Genomic DNA, 21,387 nt, shown 5'->3' on the forward strand with positions numbered 1-21,387 from the left:
AATACAATTTGTGAGATTTGAAAATTAATTCGATCAAAAATGTTCTCTTATCTGGGCATAACGAAAGGTGTTATTCGTCACTCTTAAAGGGGAAACACTGATATCAAAAGAATATTATATTTATTGTACTTACTTAACTTTTCAAAGATCTTGATTAAAGTTGTACTTCCATAAATCAAATATACATGTGCTATGATAATTGGATTATGACAAAATGATACGATGCGAGGAATGAATGGCGCGCCAGAATGACTCAACAGGTAATTCCCCCGGAAACTTCCGCATGTTCGTATTCTCTTGTTCCATATACATGACCCATGTAACATTTGCTTTATGAACTGTCGATAATTTTGACTTTGACATTTCGAATGTCATGTCAAAAGAAAATTGCGAATTTTTATAGCGATTTTAAAACGCAAATCTTTTGTGGGCCACGCTATATAGCATTATTGGGTGTAACACAATTTGTTCAGTAACGCCTGTGAATTTTTGCGAGAGGAGTGCTAGATAACTTTCAGTTCGGTCATAAACATACCCATTACCTGTAAAATAAAAAGGTATATTTGAGTTGTTGAAAAGTAAGCATATTACATGTAAAGGATCATTCTCTTGGATTAAGATTAGTAACTAATCCGGTTTAGTAGCCTATGAACTCTGAGACCTCTGGAACTACCTTAAAAATTAAGCATAGTATTGAGCATGCAGATTCTAAGTATATGAAACAGAATATTTGAATATATTATATTTAATATGTTATATATTTTATTTTATATTTTTTTTTACCATTTATTATACCTGTTAAGTTATTAAAGTTCATGGTCAGTTCCATCTCCGTCAGTTATGTAGTATGTCTTAGTGTATTGCCTTACGCCAGATGGCGCTAGTTAAAGGTGCATTTCATTACATTTTTACATTTTAAAGTGTATATATGCTGTAAGCATATTTATTTACAAAATTGGTGACCTGAATAACAGTAATCTTTATTGTCCAAGCACTTCACTATATCTGCTTTAATTATTTTCAAAATGTTAAGGTCAATAAACCTTGATTGTTTTACAATATAGTGGAAAGATAAATTATAAGAATAGATATCAGAGCTTATCAACAGTAATGAAGGGTCTTTATAAGGCCAACTAAGGAGTTCAGTATCAGTGCTTTGCACAGTTTCAAGTTAAGTGGTTGTACATAATGCTCAGGATAACGTCAATAGTTTTCGGCGCCCTGCTGGTACTGGATCTCCTTGGGTCCTTGACAGAAGCCCTTAATGGAAGAAGCTACGTGTGTCTACTATCGGATCCTCCAAATCAATGCAGCGAATATTGCCTATCCGCACTGCAGCCTGTGATCAATAACATTACAAATGGGCAGAAGGGCTGGAGTTCCTGCGAGGTGAAGCAGAACGAAACCCTGGAGACTCTTGATCAGATAGAACAACAGTTGGCAGGGACACAGGACCAACTGAAGACTGAGCTACAAAAGGCTGTTCCGCAGGACCTCACTGAAAGACTAAACAGGATAGAAGGCAATCAAACGGCCCTTGAGAGCCAGGTGAAAGCAGTCCAGGAAATTCTCTCGCGCATCGATAGGAATGTTCAGCTGCAGAGATATCAACGGGTTGGATCGCGGTACTTCTACATCGAACACAATCACATGGCGACCTGGGAAAATGCAGAATTGATGTGTAATGAGATTGGCGGTCATCTAGCGTCTTTCAAAAGTGAGAGCGAATACAACGTTATTGCTGAACAACTATCGCCTAGAACACTTTACTGGACGGGCATCAACGACCTCGCCGAGCAGGGGAAGTTCATATCCAAGGCCTCCGGAAAGCCAGTCACCTACTTAAATTGGCTTACCGACGAACCCAAATATGACAAGTATAACTTAAATGATATCCACTGTGTTGAATTCCATGGAAATGTCAAACAAATGTTAATTGATACTTGTAGACAACCCTTGTTTTTCATCTGCCAAGCAGACGATGAAGTTTAACGAATTAAAAGCAAGAACAAGTAGCATGAGCTTTGACTTTGTGGAAGTTCAAAAATGTATCTTTGTAAAATGTTTAAATAATAAATAATTTTGACAATTCTACTAAGTTGGGATGAAAATTTAATATGAAAGTTATCAAACAAACATTACCCGATCAGTTTACTCGATGATAAAACACAGTAACCACTCTGACTACTGAATCCTTTTTAAAAATATAATTATCAAACTCTTCAAAAAAAATACAATTTAAATTGAAATAAAAAATAAAAATACAGCTAAGCTTGTTGCCGAATTCCCCTTACCCCTACATCCCAACCAAACCCAAACGACATAATTCTCAAGAGCTGATTTAAAATCGACCCTAAGAACACTCTCTTAAAGCATGAAAATGGCAGTGGCCAGAAGGCCATGTCCTATAACTCCCTTTAGCCTTTCAATGCTTGATGGAGATTTTATATATATATATATATATATTATATATAAGAGTATATATTTGAAGTTTCCATAGAAAACTTTGCAACAGTTTAAAAGTATTTTTGATCCTATTAAGAATTATCATATTTTATCAGGAACACTTTTCCAGTTGACCGTATAACCGCTGAGATCATAGATTCTAAAAAAATTGTTTAATTGGTCTTAATTGAGCCAAGCCCACTCCAATGCCGATAAGATAAGAATAGCTATGTTACCTATTTTTTAATTTTTTGTAAGATATTTAAGTTTCTAAAAGGTTTAAGTCTAATGTCAGCTTAGTCGCCTGAGATATAAATAAATGTTGGTATCCACTTTTGAGGAAATCTTTATAAATGATAATTCGATGTTTATTTTTGCAGTCTTTGGTGGCAATCTACAAATATATTTTATTTGATTAAGTAAGATAAACAGGTTGTCAAATGACACCCCTAGCAATATATATTCAACCATTTTCAGTTCATCCCTGACCCACTCTTCCCTAAACTATAAATTGGTATATATTGTGGTTATCAACAAACCTTTTTTGGGCGGAACAAAAATGTGTGTAGGAACGGCAATGAATTTTTGCAAGTCGAGTGGTATAATACGGTACATTAATATACCCATTACACGTAAAATAAAAAGGTATATTGGATTCGTTGAAAAGTTGATTTTTTTTAATTATTTGTTAAACCTATTAATATAACAAAATGATTTTATTTTAAGAGATTAAATCAATTTGGAAGACTTTAAAGTCGTTACAGAGTCAGTTCCAGCAATCCGAGATAAGCGGTATTCCTTAGTGCATTGCCTTACACCAGATGGCGCTAGTAAAATGACGCATAGTTACCTTTTTGAAGTGTCTTTATGCTGTTAGCATATTTATTTCAAAATTTGTGAACTGAATAACAGTAATCTTTATTGTCCAAGCACTCCACTGTCTCTATATCTAAATTTGTATTCAAAATGCTAGGGTCATAAAATCTAATAATCATAAATCTAAATCGTCTAAGCACTCGACATTAGGATTACGTCATTTGTCATATCCGTTTCTTATTAAAAGAGAAATTATAAGATCAGATATCAGAGCTTATCAACAGTAATGCAGTGTCTTATAAGGCTAACCAATGAGTTCAGTATCAGTGGTTTTTCAAGTTCCAACTTCAGCGGTTGCCCACAATGCTTAGGTCCACGGTTGTATTTTTCTGTACTTTTTTGGTACTTGATCCTTATAGATCCCTAACCCAAGCTCAGGATCGACAGCGCTACGTCTGTTTATTATCGGACCCTCCAAGTCAATGCAGTGAATATTGCGTATCCGCACTCCAACCTGTGATCAATCACATTACAAATAGGCAGAAGGATTGGAATACCTGCGAGGTGAAGCTGAACGAAACCCAGGAGACTCTAGATCGACTAGAAGAACATTTGGTAGTGAAACAGATCGAAGCAGAGAAACAGCTGACTTCCCTTCAGGCCAATTTGACACAAGCTATCCCAAAGGATCTCGAGCAAAGACTGACCCTAATAGAAGCCAATCAAAAAGACTTATCACGCCAACTCTTTGCGATAAAGAACAATACCGAGAGCCAGCTAACCGACATGCAGGATACGCTAACCAAAGTGGACAGGAGGACCATGCTGCAGAACTATCAAAGGATTGGCACCAGGCTATTCTACATTGAGCATTACCTATATGTGGACTGGAGGACAGCGGAAAAGATCTGTGTTGAGATAGGCGGTCATTTGGCTGCCTTTAAGAACGAACAAGAGTACAACGGTATAGCTGGGCAACTGAAGCAGCAGAACTACTGGCTGGGCATCAACGATCTCGCCAAACAGGGCGAGTTCATATCCTTGGCCTCCGGCAAGCCGGCAACTTACTTCCAATGGCGTTGGAATGAGCCTAAGTATGACAAATTCGATGGCATCGATGAGCATTGTGCTTACATCTATGGAGTTAGGAACTACATGATAGTCTTATCCTGCACCACTGATCTAATGCATTTTATTTGCCAAGCTGACGATGAAGTCTAGTGAAGTAGGGGGAAAACCTACAGAGTTAATTTTTTCTTCTTGTTATCAACATGTATTTTTAAACATAAATCTATTTATATTTTCAATAAATTTGTAGAATAAAAAATAGGTGTTTTTTATTTTTTGTTTTTTTTAATAAATATTGAAATAAAAAAATTAAAATATTGCTTAAAATATAATAAACCATTCTTATATCCTTTCCGATACATTGACAGTATAAAAATTGCACATCTCTAGCCTGCAGCTATGGACAACTATCGATATTTTTCGCCGACTTCTGCGGCATTCCTCTCGCCAACCTCCTCTGGTCACTCTAATCAAAACAATAAAAAATCAGGCACTTTTGTGTACGAAAATTAAAAGACTTTCCGTGCGCTCCAACAATGGCCTTGGAGTCCGGCAGCAGCAGCTCGGAGTCAGGCAGCTCCTCCACCAGCGGATCCACCAGTGGCTCGGAGACAGGAAGCAGTTCGGACACGGATTCCAGCAGTGCGACGCCGGAAGAGAAGCCATCCACAAATTCCTCTGCCAAATCCCAGACGCAAACGACGCAACAACAACAAACGAGTTCTGGGAATGCACCGCGACGAAAGCCTGCTCCTCCGGCGGCAGAGGAGAAATCCAAGGGAAATTCAGCTTCCGCCAACAAGAAAGTGGCCAATCCTCCGAAAAGTAAGCTTTCCAGCGACGACGACGATGATGATAACGCAGCACCGCCGGCCAAAAAGAATGCCCGTACCCTGGGCAGCTCCACCGTAACAGCCGCCGCTGCTGCCTCAACGGCCAAAAGGAAACCCCCTGCATCCAGCAATAAGGCCACCAATTCCGCCAACAAATCCAGCAATCCTCCACAGCGGTCGGCAAACAACAGCAATAACAACAGATCCCTGGAGAATGGCGAGGGAAAGAGGCCCTCACTCTCCTCCTCGTCGAACAGCACAGATGACTCCATGAAGATCGTCAAAAACGGCCGCAAGGTTCCCCTGAAAATGGCCAGCACAGTAAGGCCCAAACAAGTCAAGGGCAAACTGCCGCCGGCCAAGAAAAACGGCGGAGGTCCGGTGATCAGCAGTGATGGTAGTTCTGGCTCCGAAAGTGGCTCCAACTCAGGCGACGATTCCAGCTCAGGAAGCGACTCGGAGGGAACGGATTCCACCAACTCATACAGCTCACAACCAGTCAAAGGAGGAAACAAAGGTAAACAGGGTCTACAGAGGTTGATTACACGACTTATAGGCAGCTCTATCGAAGAAATACTAAACAAATTGTAATAATATTATCCAAAGTGGGTAAATATACAGAAAGAGGTGGCTTATCTAAACTTATTAGAAGTTTATGTACCTATATTCTGAAGAAGATCTCCATTTAAGTCAATAAAGCCAGTTCCCTCTGTCAGTTTCTTAGCCTGTCTTTGTACAATTGTTCTTCATATGTCATTAAAGCGTTTCCGATCTTATAAATTGTATTCTTAGTATGGATGAAAGCAGAGTCGATTTGGTCATGCCCATTTGATCGTCTATAAGATGAAGAAAATCTCTGAAAGAGATATTCAAAAATGTTTTACAGAGTGCACCCGATAACCGTTCGACACTTAACCACAGAGACCCTTATTATCTTCATAAATAAATAACTTCACATTTAACTAATTATTCCTATTTTGGCTCCCACAGGCAAGAAAGGTGGAGCAACAAAAATCCAAAATTCCGACAGCGAAGAGGAGCGAAAAGATAAGGCCAATCCCATGAGGAAACTGACACGATCGCTCAGCATGCGAAGGACCAAGCAGCAGCCCAAACAGGACACCGATTCCGAATCCGATGGCGAACTAGAAGATGACAAAATTCCGATCTCCAAAAGTCCCGCCAAAAAACCAGCACCCTCGAATTTGAATGCCAGCAAAAGCAAAGTGAAAAGAGAGTCCATCGGAATTAGCAGTGGAGTTCTGAGCTCCATTAAGTCCCGACCCGTGTCACCTATCACGCAGACAGAGAAGAAGTGTCCCATCGAAGGATGCGATTCATCCGGACATTTGAGTGGCAATTTGGACAAGCATTTCCTGCCGGAGGCCTGTCCCATTTATCACAACATGTCCGCCTCCGAATGCAAAGAACGAGCTAATGAGAGGAAACTGAGGAATGAACAGCGACTGAAGATGCCCGTTAACATTGTCACGGCGCCTGGGAAATCAACATACCAATCTCAAAACGCTTTCGCCTGAGCAGCGTGAGTTTCTGGCCAAGACTCGCGAGTCCAGGGCTAACTTTAAGCCGGCCAATAACAATTTTCTAGACTCAAAGGTGAGCCCAAATGTTTTAGTTATTACATCTAACTAATGGTATTGTTTACACCTCAGGTTAAGCTGGAAAAAGACGTCACTGACGAGGACCGAGAACCAAATCTGTCCGGCCTGGTGCCCGACTACGATCTGCAATTGTTCCGGGAAGCGCAAGCTCAGGCCTCCGAAAGGATAGAAGACGAACTGAAAGACCTTCCCGTGGGAAAGGGAATAAAGTAAGTGCTTTGATATTTATGATCATTTTTGGATATCAGTTACAAACTCTTCCCATTCACAGATATATCAGCATGGGGAAGTACAAGATGAAGGTGTGGTACCAATCTCCTTACCCCGATGATGCTGCCCGCCTGCCCAAAATGTATATCTGCGAATTCTGTCTGCGCTATCAAAAATCAGAAACTGGCATCAAACGGCACGCGGAGAAATGCGTTTGGCGTCATCCGCCGGGCGATGAGATATACCGCAAAGGCAAACTGCAGGTGTGGCAGGTAGATGGAAAGCGCTACAAGCAGTATTGCCAACATCTCTGTTTGCTGGCCAAGTTCTTTCTGGATCACAAAACCCTCTACTATGACGTGGAGCCTTTTTTGTTCTACATTATGACGCTAGCCGATGTGGATGGATGCCATATAGTGGGTTATTTTAGCAAGGTAAGTTTAATGAATGCCTACAATGAATGTATTGTCGCATGCCACAGAGTGCTTTGATAATGTGTTGATATTAATTGAGCACAAAAGTGCCATTTTGATTGAATGTTTTCAAATGGGTAATCTAATTTGATGTATTTGTTTCGAAATTAATTTATTCCCTGCCTTAGGCTTTGTCAATTTGTTTTTTATAATAAAGTAATTAAAGTTGATTATTTGGAACTCTCAATGGTCATCTATGTTCTTAGTGAGAAGGGTTATTGAGACGATGAAGCAAAGAACGACTGGTTATTATCTTTCCGAACTTAAATGTAATTTTAATAACTTTAATAACTTCAACTTAAGAAGTTTTAAGGATTCATAAACTCTTCTGGCCCCTAATAATAATCCTAACTAGATAAAAACCTCCTAGACTCTCAGCTTTATCCCAACAACAATCTTAAGTCGTAAAACTTAACCCTAATCTAATGATTTCGTTTCCTAATTGCTTAAATTATGAATAGTCACCGCCCCCTTTTTGCGGCAGAATATTCTCGAACTTTTATGGTTATTTCTTAGCATAAAATTGAATAATGACATTTTACAGTTTTATGATTCCTTTATGTCTGGAGACGGGCTATAGAGAGATGCCAGGAATGTAGAATCCGGCGGCCCAGACTCCGGAATGGCAGCCACAGCCCATGTACGGTACATATGTACGGCTGCTAACCAGACTATATGGATGTATTCAGATCCAGACACTGCCCTGCCTTGACCATGCCCACCAAAAACCAGATGATTTTTCCATCCTTTTTTTTTTATTGTCAACGTTTTCGGGTAAATAAGCAACAGACAAAGAGAGAAACAGGGAGAGAAACCGAGAGAGCGAGTCATTTCCCCTGGCTTTAAAAGCCAGCCACGGTTTCTTGACCTCCCCCTGAATATACGGAATATACACAGGCCCGGGGATACATTCACGGGTTTTGGGATCCCATCTCCACTTTTGCAGTTTAACTGCACGAATGCACAAAGTTTTTGGGCGCTGGCAGAGACTGGGTTTGTGTTACAAATTGCGCATGTCGTTGGCTGATGCTGCAGCTGCTCCTCCAGCTCTTGCTCCTGCTGATGGTGCCCCTCTTTGGAACTCCTTTTGTGACCCCTCGAATCGCTGGCGCAGCCTGCCGAGTCACTCAGAATTTTGGAGTTTCTACACATACTACAAGTTTACATATATTTACTACGCCCATGCTAGGACATTCATAATTTCGTTGGTACCTAAAGCGTATTAGGTTCTGCTTATATAAGTATCTAGATAGTAACCAAATACGAAGAGGAGAAGTTAAAATGAATTATAATTTAATGGTATTTAGTTCATTGAAGGGAATTTTTAAACAATCATAGGACGATATATAAAGAAAGGCGGGTTATTTGATAATTAATTCAGTTATTAAGTCTTTAATTTTCCAATTCTTACTATTGTGATCATTTCTTTTAGTATTTTTACTGGAAAAGTGTGTTGAAACCATTTTTAAAGGCTACTTATAGAACTCCCTGTGAATATGATGGGTTTGAGAGAGTATTTTTCCATTTTTTATATATAAATTCATATTCTATGGTTAAAGGTTTATTAACCTAATAATATTTAGAAATATTAAGGTCTTACAGAGTCAAAAGTATTCCCCAAAATTAACAAACTAGACTCCGTATAAACTCAAGTAAGGACCCAACCCCAACTGCATCCGGCAGTGATAATTTTCGGCAATCCTTTGTCCCGCAGTTAACCTCCAACTCTCTGACTCCAGAAACGGGGTCCAGACAGCAGCCAGACACTGAGGATTGGAGAAGGGAGGCAGGGCACGCTGCTCCAATGCTCGGGATGCTGTGGGATGCGCTTTGGACACGATTGAGGTCGTGCACCTCTGGGCCGGGTCCGGGAATTTCAGCTTCTGCGTCTGCTATTGCGACTGCGACTGCGCCTGCTCCACAAAAACAGCAGAGTTGCCCGGGCTAGGAAAAGTCCGGGATGAGGGATCCTGTGGGGGGGATCAGAATGGGAAACTGGGAAACAGGGACTTCTCGGCTATGTGGTTGCGTTCCCAGACATCAAGGCAGACAAAAGAAAAACGAGCAAAAAACATAGCTCAGAAAACAAAAACCAGGCGTACTACAAAGGGAAAATCAAAATGAAAAACCCGCAGTGTACATAAATGAATTTCCGAATTGTTGCCAGATTCCAGGATCCCACACACTAGGAATAAAATTTTAATATTTAGAAACTGTTTTGGGGGCTTATGAATGTTTTTTTATCTAATCTTTTAGGAGGGAATCATGGGATTAATACAAAAGCTAAAATTTCTAAACCATTTTGGAAGTTTTGAAAGAAATAGTAGCTGTAAGCAGAACTACAACACAGCAATTTGTTACTGGATTATTATGTTTATATCATTAGTTTAGGCCAAATTTGGGGTATTTAAAGATATATTTTTATAGAATTTTACATATAGAATTTATATCCCTTTCTTATATCGTATTATAGCCAAAAGGTTAAAATTTCTTTCTTTCACTTTTATAAGAAAGTTATAATTTCCCAACATCAATCGTGATATTTTTGTCTCTGTGCCTTCTCCATGGGATTGTTTTTTTGGCAATGACCATGAGAAGAGGAGGAGAGGGCTTTTGGCATAGCTTGGCTATATCCATGTACGAGTCAGTCTGGCCTGCGTATATAGCCCGATCCCCCAGCCTGTGGTCCTCGTCCTGCTGAACAGGCTATGTGCGTATGTTTACATATTTACGCACAGTTCTCTCGCTATTTTGGCCATCTCTTTTCGGCTGCTGTGACCATCTCTCTCTGACTGACTCTCTCTGGTGCTGACTGTCTATCGATTCATTTAATTTTGCTGGTCATTGAACTGCCGAAAAAAGCCAAAAGCGACAGATGAATGTTGCCATCATCTCTTCCACTTGCAAACGGTCACATTTCCCCTCTTCTTTTGTCTGGAAAATGTCTGTCTGATCCCCCAACCCCAAAGACTTTTCCCCATACTGATAGCTACTCCTTCCCTCTGGTGGAACTCACCCAACTCCTTGAATGATTTTACCCACTCCTTTTCAGTCTGTCATTGTTCTTGAATGTTTGTAATTGATTCAATTTTAATAATATGTACGCTTAACCTTTGGTTACTTTTACCTGGATTAGCGGAATGCCAAAGTAAACCCGGCTTAAGATCTGGTTTGATTGTCTTTTTGGATTTTTTAGTAATTTTAAATATTTTATTTACTTTTTGCAGCATATTCCCTTTCTGCAGGAGAAGAACTCGTTTTACAATGTTTCCTGTATTTTAACATTGCCGCCATATCAGCGAAAGGGCTACGGGAGATTACTCATCGATTTCAGTAAGTTTATATTTGACTCTTTATATAATAAAAGGGTAATAACTTTAATAACAAGGATGTTTACTGAACAAGCAACTTCTTTGTTAGGGAAATCATAAATGCCGGACTAGAGTTGTATAATATTCTAGCTTATTGGAATGTGTTCAATATTTTTGGATTCATTTTTCACTTCTGTTGTGTACGAAGCTTAAATCTTTAATATGTATAAATCCCTTTCTTACCTTTTAAAAGTTTTATTAAATAATATTTGTGTTATTTTGTTCTGTTGTTTATTTAAATTTGTATTAGGAACCTAAAAACTACGTAGAAAATGATTGACTTATTCCAAAAATAAATGGTTGCCAAACTATTGTTCGAATTTATTATACAAATATTTTGTTATTAAATCTTTACTTATCATTTACTTATTTAATTTAATATTATTACAAATTATTGGCATACTATCATAAATAATCATAGTTTAGTTTTTATTCTTTTTCAATCTTTAAACGAATCGAAAACACTCTGGAATGTTGTTAATTTGATTTACAAGTTTTCTTTATTTTATCATTAAAGTTTAGTTTCAAATGTTTAGATCTATCTTCTATCTTTAGAAGTTGTTCCTTTGCTGTTAAAGTTACTAATATATTAATATATAATACTATATAACATAAAGAAGCAGTACTTTTTAAAACCTATTCATTTTCTAGTCATTGCATTGCCCTAAAAATAACTTCATTGTTTTATTAAACCAATCAAAAGGTTAATGTATATATTTCCCCCTAATTGGCCTTAAGCGACGAATTCTTCTTGGCGTTCTTCTACAGAATTCTTCAACTTAAGCACCGAAGTGATCCTGAAAATCAGATGATATCAATTACATTGGTTGAGACTGGCTGGGGATTCCATTGAAATTTGGCTTAAATGAGGCTTATTAGTGAAAAGTATATTGGCCACTAAAATTTCCTGGCTTTATTGAATCATTTATTCCCTCTTCTTCTTCCTCCTCTGAGTCATATGTGTGTGTGTGTGTGTTTGTGTGTTTGCCTGAGTGTGCAGGTGTGTGTGAAATATAATCATCATTGCATGAGAAAAGCCAAACATGAAAGAGTCTTTGGCTCAGCTTTCCAATTGCAGTTTTCCCCCACCCATCCACTACCATTCCTTCTGCTACCTCTTCTTCTTCTTCATCGTCTTCTCCTGGCTTTTCCTCAGGTGCAGAACATGCAATTTCTGCATCAATTAAACGCAGACACACACAGGTGCACCGCATATCGCATAAGTAATTTTTAGCGGCTGCAACGAAAATTGTTTAAAATTAATCCAAGCCCACAGACAAGACAATAAAAATACACCACACAACCTAAAAAACCAAAAAAAAAAAAAAAAAAAATGGTAGCTAACTAAAAAAAATGATTAAAAAAAAAAAAACTGAATTACCCTGTTGATGAAGAAAGAGAGGGGAAGCGGCGGTGGAAAGACAAAGAGAGTCTTGAGTCATACATTTACATTCGCAATGGCGTCGACGCCGACGGCGAAGCCGACAGAGGCGGCGGCGGTGTCTATGTAAAGTCAATACATGCAATGTGCCCCATGGTCGGCAAGGGCTGAGAGGGAGTAATAGGGGGCCTGGGGTGTTGGGCGGTAATGAACGAACGAACGAAAGAGCGAGCGAAACGACATTGACCTTACACACACACACACACACACACACACACACACAAGCACACAAGCGAAGAAGGCCCACAGACACAAAACGAAGTGCCGGCCGGCAAAAAGAGTAATGGTCAACGGGAGAGAGGAAGAGAGAGAAATAGAGACGGACTTTTAGAGAGCGAGTTAGGTGCACGGAAAATAATTGATTAATCTAATCTATCCTAAGAAAATCTAGATTATTATAACATGCAAATAAGCGTTAGAGCTTAGTTTTAAAGTTGGTAGATTTGGTTCCATTGTTTGATTTATTTTGGGAAAGTACTAAATTTGTAATTTGTTTCTTTAGTTTATAAAGACCTTTGTTATATTGTGAAGTGCAGGAAAGCTTTATAGTTATATTTGAGTAAGATTGATCGGTACCTTAAAAAGTTGTAGAATCAACGATCAACTTAGAAAAACAATTATTAAAAATCGTTGATCGGTTATCTTTTACATTGACTAAACCAAACTTAAAGCAAGCCTATATTACCTACCTGAAACCATAAACTCTAAAATATAAAATAAATTACCTTAGTTGTTAAAAAGGTGATATATTTTATTAACATTTCAGGTATTATACAGATTTATTTAATGTTAGTTAATACATTTTTACCTTATCTTAAAAGGTTTTCTCAACACGATACCTTCCTTCATAGCTTATCAGCACAATGAATAATATTATAAAATATAAAAATAATGTTATTCCTTAGAATCTTATATGGCTCTATGTACATATGCCATGTACTAGCCAACTGCTCGGCGTGCAAATCATTTTCGTCATCATTAACTGGAATTGGTTATTTTGCACATGGCAGGTGGAAGGAACGAACACTTGCAGACAGACAGGGGTTAACTTAACCCACCAGTACCCCCGAAAAATCGTGCAATGTCAGTCATGTGTGTACGAGTGGGATGGCCATAGAGCATTTAGGTCCAGGTGTAATAAATGCAGCACGCAAAATGCAAATGAGGGGGCCGAATTTAAAAGGGGCGAACAAGGGTTGCCACCTACTGCATTAATTAATGAAACTTTCTAAAAACCCACAAACAAAATTCACCCAAGTTGCCGAAAAATACACGAAACGTGCCGCTTAAAGTTTTTTTGCTTTTATCTTCTGCGAGACCCGCATAAGCAATATACCCTCTAAAAAACACATATTTACAGTGGTACTTCTGTAAGTTGAAATTGAATAGACAAAGGACTTTTAAGTTTCTTTGTATTAAATAATTTTAATATTATTATAGTATTATTCTTAAAGTATAAAATATTTGTAAAATCAAATCTAAAATTGATCAAAACATTTTTGTGATCATTTGAAAATTGGCCACAATTTTATATTCAGAATTTGAAAAGAGTATTAAATGGGTATTATAATATAAAGTATACGTCTCTTAAATGTCCATTGTACAGTCTAACATATTTCAGAATACTCAACCTTTTTTTTTATGATAATTTTTTTGAAATCCCCAAAAAATTTCAGAGTTAACCCGCATAAATCCCCCCTTACGTTATAACAACGGCACTATATGTTCAATTTATAGAATTTATACTGTAGTTAAAATTTAGCAGACACAACAACACCAGAAGAGCAACAATAACAAGAACTGTTGGCGGCAGACAACAAAGGTCAGGACAGGTCACAATGAAAGGGCGTCGTCCTCTTTGGCGAGCACAAAAGAGCGAGTAACGGTTACTCTCTCGCTCTTTGTTACTCTCTCTCTCTATCGCTGCTCATTACTCACTGCTTTCTGCACTCTTGTAGCTGCATAGAAAACAACAAAATACAACATAGAAATAATAATTAGAGCCTTGCTAATTTGAGTTAAAGTTGCAGTCGCCGTCCTCTTTTGCACATTTAGCGTATATTTTCATTCTTTAACTCATTACTGTTCGTTCGCAGCGCCTGTGGCTATGCAACAACAATGTTTGCTGCGTCAGCGGCGAATGTTGCGAGTGCGAGCGAGAGTGCAAATGTGCGAATCAAAATGGATCGATAAAGTCGTCTCGACGTTTCCACCCACACTCCCCCTTTCGCTCGCACCAGCACCGTTGCCCCGTCTCGCCGCTCCAGGATTTATCGCGGCGAGAAAGAAGAAGAGGGGAAGAAGCGAGACGAAGTGCGGCACAAAGAAATCAAAGTGCCACCCGAAAACGCCTTCTTGCGGCCAGAAGTCGCGGCAGGACAAGGGGGCCTGCCCCTCGAAATGCATAAAACAGTGTGCACAGTGGGACGAAACTAAGATTACTTTCTAGTGATCATCTTTTTGTGTTTAAAGGTTTTTATTTATATATTGCCCGACTTTGTTGGGGTCTTAAAGAAAAAAGTAAACAAAAAACATTCCTTTATTAAATGATATTAATGTACTAATTATTATACTTAATCTGTCCCACTGTGCTCAGCCGTGCAAAAAGCGAAGTGCTGCGTTTGCCTTTGCTTGTGTGCGTTCAACCCTGCGCTCGTCCAGTCAGTCAGCAGGATTCTTCCCCCTGCCCCTTTCTTCCTCTATCAATCCTGCTCTCTCCATTCGCCTCCTCAGCTGTGTCTGCGTCTGCCATTGAGTGAGTCCTGCTCTCCCATGTTCCTCATCCGTTGGCTCACAGCTGGTGCCATGGGCGCAACAAAGGGTTAAGAGAGGAGGCTTTCCTTATAGGTAATAAATATTCCAGAAGTAAGAAATTAAAAATCTCTTGAGGAATAATACTATAATTAAGTTATTAAACATTGAAATATCACCAATTGTAGAATCAACTTTAAAAGTATTGCCTGCTCTTAGGCGCAATTCAAAAGATAACATGGTTAATATTTGATAGAAAATTTAGACATATAAAAATAATAATAAGAAATATTAAATGGATAGTCCTAATTATATTATTTTCATAATGTTTATGTTTATGTTTATAAATTTATCTCCTTCTGTAAATTACTGACAATTCCTACGCCCATGTCGCTCCTCTGGCATTGCCCCTCCCTCCCTCCGCACCTCCGGGCCACCTCTGCTGCTACTAACTGTTTTTTTCCCGAGCCTGCCTCAGTGGATTTTGTGTTGTGTCCTCGCTCTCTCGTCCTCGTCCTCGTCAATTTACTTAGCTTGCAGTCATTGTTGCTGTTGCTGCTGCTTCAGGCCACCGCTCTCCTTTGCCTCGCCTATTGTGTGTGTGGTTGTTGTTGTTATCTAGAGACGGGAATTGTTGCTGCCAGACGGCTCTAGAATCCAGAATATCATTTTTTGGGGTGGGTTCCTTTGGGGTGACACTGGCGTTGGGTTGAATGTACGCCAGAACGTTGTTTAAATGTGGACCCCCTTCTACGATCCCCTTGAATACTTTGCGGAATCCTGTCTAGACACAACACGCACACACTTAAACACCAACACTCACACACACACACAGGCAAGGCAGAGGGCGGGCCCAAAGTTGGTCACCATAAATAATACGCCGGAACTCGAGGACCTTGGTTCGGAACTTCGCCTCTATCTGTAGCATACTTCTTGGGGTCTATTTTTAACCCGCATCCGTATCTTTTCCGCCTTACTTTCAGGCTATCTATTGACCCGCGTGGAGGGTAAAATCGGTTCGCCAGAAAAACCACTGTCCGATCTCGGCCTGATCTCGTACCGCTCGTACTGGAAGGATGTACTGCTGGACTATCTGTGCAATAGATCAGGGAATACAATCGCCATCAAGGATGTTTCGCAGGTAATAAATTTTTATGTCAAATTAGATATTAACTAATATGTTTTATATGCCTTTAAGAAGAAATAAAGTAACAATTATAAACTAAATAATTTTATACATAAAATTTCTAGGAAACGGCGATCTACTCTTATGACATTGTGAGCACCCTTCAGGCTCTTGGCATGATGAAGTACTGGAAGGGCAAGCACATAGTCCTCAAGAAGCAGGTAAGTAATGAAAAGATATTTCACAGGATTTATTAAGCTAATCTATGCCCATTCCTAGGATGTCCTGGATGAGTACGAGGAGAGGGTGAAGCGGAGAGGAACCTTCCCCAAGATCGATGACTCCTGTCTGAGATGGCAACCATTTATCAATATGCAACCGAGTTCATCCCCATAGCCACGTGGTTGGAAGCATGCCAGAGCATGCTTTGCGGACGCCGACGATGATGATGAAGAATCCTTGGCCCCGAATTCCTGACTTCAGAGATTTTATTTTTTTATAGACTTTCTAGAGAGACATGCCTCTGATCCTCGTTGATCTTGGTAGCCTTTAGTATTGTGTTGATTATACGAAGCTCAGCCAAAGGTATCCGATACGATACCTTACTAAAATCATCATTATTTGCATTTATCTCAGCCGATATATGCCTTAATGTAGAATAATTATAGGAAAAACATTATTTTTGCCATGATATATGGGACTACCAAGATTGACAAACGATGGGAGGTTGGTGTTGTAGGAGTTCTATTTTAATTTTTTAATATTCGTTAGTAGATCTTAAGGCCAGCCTATAGTATTTGTACGTGTCTGTGTCTGTACTTGTTGGTAGTTAAGAATTGTAGTAATTAGAGACTTAAGTTACATAGCGAAATTCTCAAAACAAAAAATTATAAAAATATAAGAAAATATACTCGGTTTACGATCAAAGCCTTGTCTTGAGATTGAGATGAATCATGAAGAAGCCGAACACCCAAGGAGGAAGAGGGAAAGAGGTGAGTCAAGGAGTGTTATATATGTACTTGTGTGCGTGCGTGTTTGGCAGCAGCGCAAAAAGTGCACACACACTAAGAAGCCGAAACGAAGGCAGAGAGACGAGCGCATTGACATTGTCGCTTCGCCCTGAGAGACAGGTGAGAAGGGAGAAGGTAAGAGAAGTGGCCAGCCCAGACAGGATGCAAAGGGGCGGAGGGTGGCGGGACATTTAGCCAAAAAGCATACATATGCACCGGGAACAGCGCGCTGCAGAGCGACAGAAAGCAGCAGCTAGAGAGAGAGCAAGAGGGAAAGAGAGCAGGAAAAAAAGAGGGCACAGTGGGCCTTCTAGCATTTAAAAATGAAGCTAATCCATTAATATATACATAGAATTTGAAATCATTTTAAAGCAAATTTTAAAGAAATTTTGTTGAAATATATTTATAATCCATTGCTGATCATATATATCCATAATGTTTTTTAAACTATTTATATGATACTATTATATAAGGCAAAGAATCTAAAGATTACTAACAAAACTTGTGACTAAATCAAAAGTTAGTCACACCAATGAACAAGAAATATTTCTGTAAATAGTAGATAAGCTTTCTTTATATGCCATTTTAAGGCCAAAAGTAATATTCAGTCATCGTATTACGGATATTCCATAAATAAGTTAAAGAATTTACGAAAAACTCTGAATTTACTTTGCCTTTTGCAATTCGACCATCGACCAGTGATTTCCTGGAATATCAAATGATATTTATATGATTCATTTTATAAACCTGTAAAAAGTGAGTTCACCGCGCTTTGTTTGCCAAAATCAGCCCACTGTGCCGAGCTTTTTGTTGCAGTATGTTTAATGGTGGTGCAGTTTTATAACAAAGGAACTCGACTGAAGGCTGGGAAATGTATATACAGTGGATACTCGATAAATTGCGATATTTGTTTTAGTTTGCCATTTCCATCCATCTGTATACAATAATGGGTACTTTTATAAAATTTGACTTTGAGTTTGGTGATATGGCGAAAACATTGATTTGAGGTAGAAATGAATCCTCGTCGTTTCCCGTTTAATTTTTGGTTGAACTTCTATTTCAGGGAAACGTTTTACGATTTCCTTAGGTATATATCTTTTTGATTAGCTCCCATTGTCTGATCCATCTTCCGTTTTAAGATCAGAGGCAACCTTTCCAGCTGTAAGAGGAGCCTTGAACTTCCAATATCGATCTATTTCCGACACAAAAGTTTTAAAGTTTGTAGATGCCACTGCCATCTCTGCACAAAGTGCCCACTGTAGCGCCCATATGCATTTGCGTATCTGTGTGAGTGCATGTGCATGTGGGTGAGGAAGAGGAAGCAGGAAGCAGCAGCAGCAACGTCTCGTCTCGTCTCGGCGGAGTGTCGTCCCCCTTTTTGTGTCGGCCCCCTTTCGGTGGCGGCGCCACTGTGCGAGAGAAACGGCAACACACACAGGGCGAAAGAGAGCGTCGTCACTGCTGCGGTCGCTGCTGCTGCTGCTTGAAGCTCTGCCTCCGTCGACGTCTGACGCCGACGTCTGCGAATAAAATTCGCGCATTTGGCTCTTGATTTGCCGCAGACATTGAGCATTTGATCGCCAACAGCCGGCAAACGCGGTTCGCTCTCTTCGCAGCTTTCCTCGCACTCGCCACTTTGGCCTTTTGCCTTGTGCCGATTTGGTGTTCGGTTTATCTCTGTGGGCAGGAAAATCGCAATCGGCCGGGCCATATAAAATAAAGACAGTTTCTGGGCTTTGGCACAGTCGTTCGTTTCGCACCAAATGGGAGACAACAACGTGGGAGAAAAGAGAGCGAGGCGCTAAGAAATATTAACAGAAAATAGTTAACGCGCGTGTTAGTGTATGTGCTGGTGCATGTGTGTGTGTGCGTGAGAAAGCCAAGGAAAAATGCAACGGAAGTTGTCAGTCGCAAGAAAAAAAAAGAAGGAAAGAAAAAAACGCAAAACGGAACTGAAACATATTGTGAAATTCGAGCGACAGAGAAGGCGATACATCAACGTGGTTTCTGGAGCTTCTGGGTTTTTCTACCAAAAGGAATTAAAGAACATAAAAAAGAACTCAAAAGAGACGGACAGAAAGAAGAGCGAGGTTTATTTTTAGCATTTTGATATCACAAGGCAGCTTTTTTCGCTACACTACGAGAAAAAATGACGCAAATGGCGACCACATGATTCTACATATTTCCATATAACCATACAGACGTAGCTTTTTTTTTGTATTTGGGGAACTTTTTGTCGCTCAAATATTAATTTTAGATTTTTTTAACCCAGACAAAGCTCATTTTGCGGGTGTGTGCGTGAGTGATCGAATTTTGAGCAGGGACTTCTAAATTTTTTTTTTGCTCAGGGTTAAGGGCAAAAAAAAATCGGTGGCTTGGCTAGAAAAAAAGCATGTGCTGCAATTTTACTGCAGAAAAAAAGGAGAGAAGAGCGAAGAGACAGCCCCACACAGACAGGCAGACACAAACACAAACGAAGACAGTCATTTTTTGAGGTTAGGAATGCCCCACCCAAGCAATGGCTGCTCATTTATATACTGAATATATATATGTATATATATATAAGGCTATAGCGCAGAAATTCGCCATTATTCACAGTCCAAAGCTGTTCGCGATCGCAGGTTTATGAGGCGTGTTGTAAAGAGAAAAAAGAAGACAGCCGAAAAGGTAGTTAAAAAATACTTTTGCAAAAATTTAAATACCCACACAGACTTGAGAGAATTCGCAAATGTATTGAAAGGCACGTGTGTGTCTCAGCCGTATGTGTGTGCTTAGAGTTTAAGAGTGTGTGTGAGCGATCACGCACGTATCTGCGGTTAGTAACAGAGTGAGAGAGAATGAGAGCGAGCGGAAGAGAGAGGGATCGCAAGAGAGAGAGCTTAAAACGCCGGTTCTTTTTTTCTTAATTTTATGCTCACTTTTTGCGTCTTCTTTGGCTTTCATTTCTTTTGCTTTTTGTCTCTTTACAGCGTTTCAAATATAGAATATCAAGGGTCTGCCAGACGAAGCGCAAGAAAAAGAGAATTTGCTGAATGAAATGTAATAATTCTCCGACGGATGACGTCACGTCCTATGTGGTCATTAGCACTCCATGTTTGAGTCAGTGGCGCAACCAGAGGGGATCACAATGGCTTTCCCTCGAAAAGAGTTGGTAAAACCCTTATAACTAAACAAACTATTTTATCAATTTCAATATATTAACAAGTTTTTACCACAATCAACGAAAGTCTCCCCCAAAGTTTACTCTAGATACGCCCCTGGTTCCAGTTCTCCATACACTCATATGACTAATTTTGGCATTGTTATTGCATAAAATTCGCATGGCGTCATCATCATCGTCACCGTGTACAACTATAGAGATCGTTAACCCTAAAGCGGGGACCTAATACCAGGCACAAGGTCGTCTCCCGTACCCCCCGCCCCCAAAACATGAGTGAACGCAGGGGTCGTCATTTGCTGCAGTTTTGTTGCCAGGCGGCCAAACATCTGTCTCAAAACTGCAAAAAAAAAAAAAGAAGGAAAAAGTAAACCTGACTGGGCTTGGCTTTATATCTACATCTCCAACTCCAGCTACAGCTCCTACTCGGCAGTATATGTATAATGATGTTCTCCCTGAAAAGGCTTAAATGTCTTCTACCTTGCGCGCTAATCAGAGACCGGGGCTGGTTTTTACATACAGTCAGGTACCTGAAGTAGCGCGCGTGGTGTCAGACATACATCTCCATATGTCTTCATCGCATTTAACTCGCTGGCGAGTCCTCAAAACAAATCCCAGGTGTATCAACTGTCTCCCATGTCTATTGTACTTCATCAGGTGCTCTGGTGTGGCCTGTAACCCGGCACATGTTGAAGTACACTCAATATGAGGTGATTTGCATACGAAAACGGCATAAGAGTGTTAAAGCTCAAAAAAATTCAGATTATTATTCAAATTAATGTATCTTACAAGTTCTGTTCTATTTCATTAATGTGTATGTACATATAAATCACAAATACAAAATTTGTTTTTAAAATTAGTTTTAAATTTAATGGGAAATTTTACTGGACTGAGCTATTACCTAAATTTAAAATTACACAATTTTTCAAAAATAAGCAAAAATACAAAATTGTTCATCGTATTAGTGAATTTTGTGTTGAGAAAATATTTTTTACTTTAATTGGTGAAACATTTTAACTTTTGACTTTTCGCTAACAAGTTTTTAAGGTAATTTGAATTTTGCT

General features: G+C 39.4%; 3 protein-coding genes across 3 annotated transcripts; all 3 read left to right on the forward strand.

Moving 5' to 3' along the window:
* Positions 1 to 1,165: 1,165 nt before the first annotated feature.
* LOC108106877 (accessory gland protein Acp29AB-like) lies at positions 1,166 to 2,094 on the forward strand. Its single transcript, XM_017214124.2, has one exon. It carries the CDS (start codon positions 1,189 to 1,191, stop codon positions 1,990 to 1,992), a length of 804 nt encoding a protein of 267 aa, XP_017069613.2. The 5' UTR covers positions 1,166 to 1,188; the 3' UTR covers positions 1,993 to 2,094.
* Positions 2,095 to 3,615: 1,521 nt separating this feature from the next.
* LOC108106916 (accessory gland protein Acp29AB-like) lies at positions 3,616 to 4,515 on the forward strand. Its single transcript, XM_017214167.2, has one exon. The coding sequence runs from the start codon at positions 3,625 to 3,627 to the stop codon at positions 4,480 to 4,482; it is 858 nt and encodes a 285-aa protein (XP_017069656.2). The 5' UTR covers positions 3,616 to 3,624; the 3' UTR covers positions 4,483 to 4,515.
* A 248-nt stretch (positions 4,516 to 4,763) lies between these two features.
* Positions 4,764 to 17,083, forward strand: LOC108107098 (histone acetyltransferase KAT7). The gene is given in 9 exon segments (XM_017214480.2): positions 4,764 to 5,679; positions 6,153 to 6,661; positions 6,663 to 6,779; positions 6,836 to 6,993; positions 7,056 to 7,428; positions 10,695 to 10,800; positions 16,014 to 16,171; positions 16,282 to 16,377; positions 16,436 to 17,083. Coding segments are annotated over 9 exon segments (2,448 nt in total). The 5' UTR covers positions 4,764 to 4,865; the 3' UTR covers positions 16,553 to 17,083.
* The last annotated feature ends 4,304 nt before the right edge of the window (positions 17,084 to 21,387 follow it).

This window comes from Drosophila eugracilis, unplaced genomic scaffold (assembly GCF_018153835.1).
Source record: "Drosophila eugracilis isolate 14026-0451.02 unplaced genomic scaffold, ASM1815383v1 contig_1850, whole genome shotgun sequence".
Classification (NCBI taxonomy): domain Eukaryota; kingdom Metazoa; phylum Arthropoda; class Insecta; order Diptera; family Drosophilidae; genus Drosophila; species Drosophila eugracilis.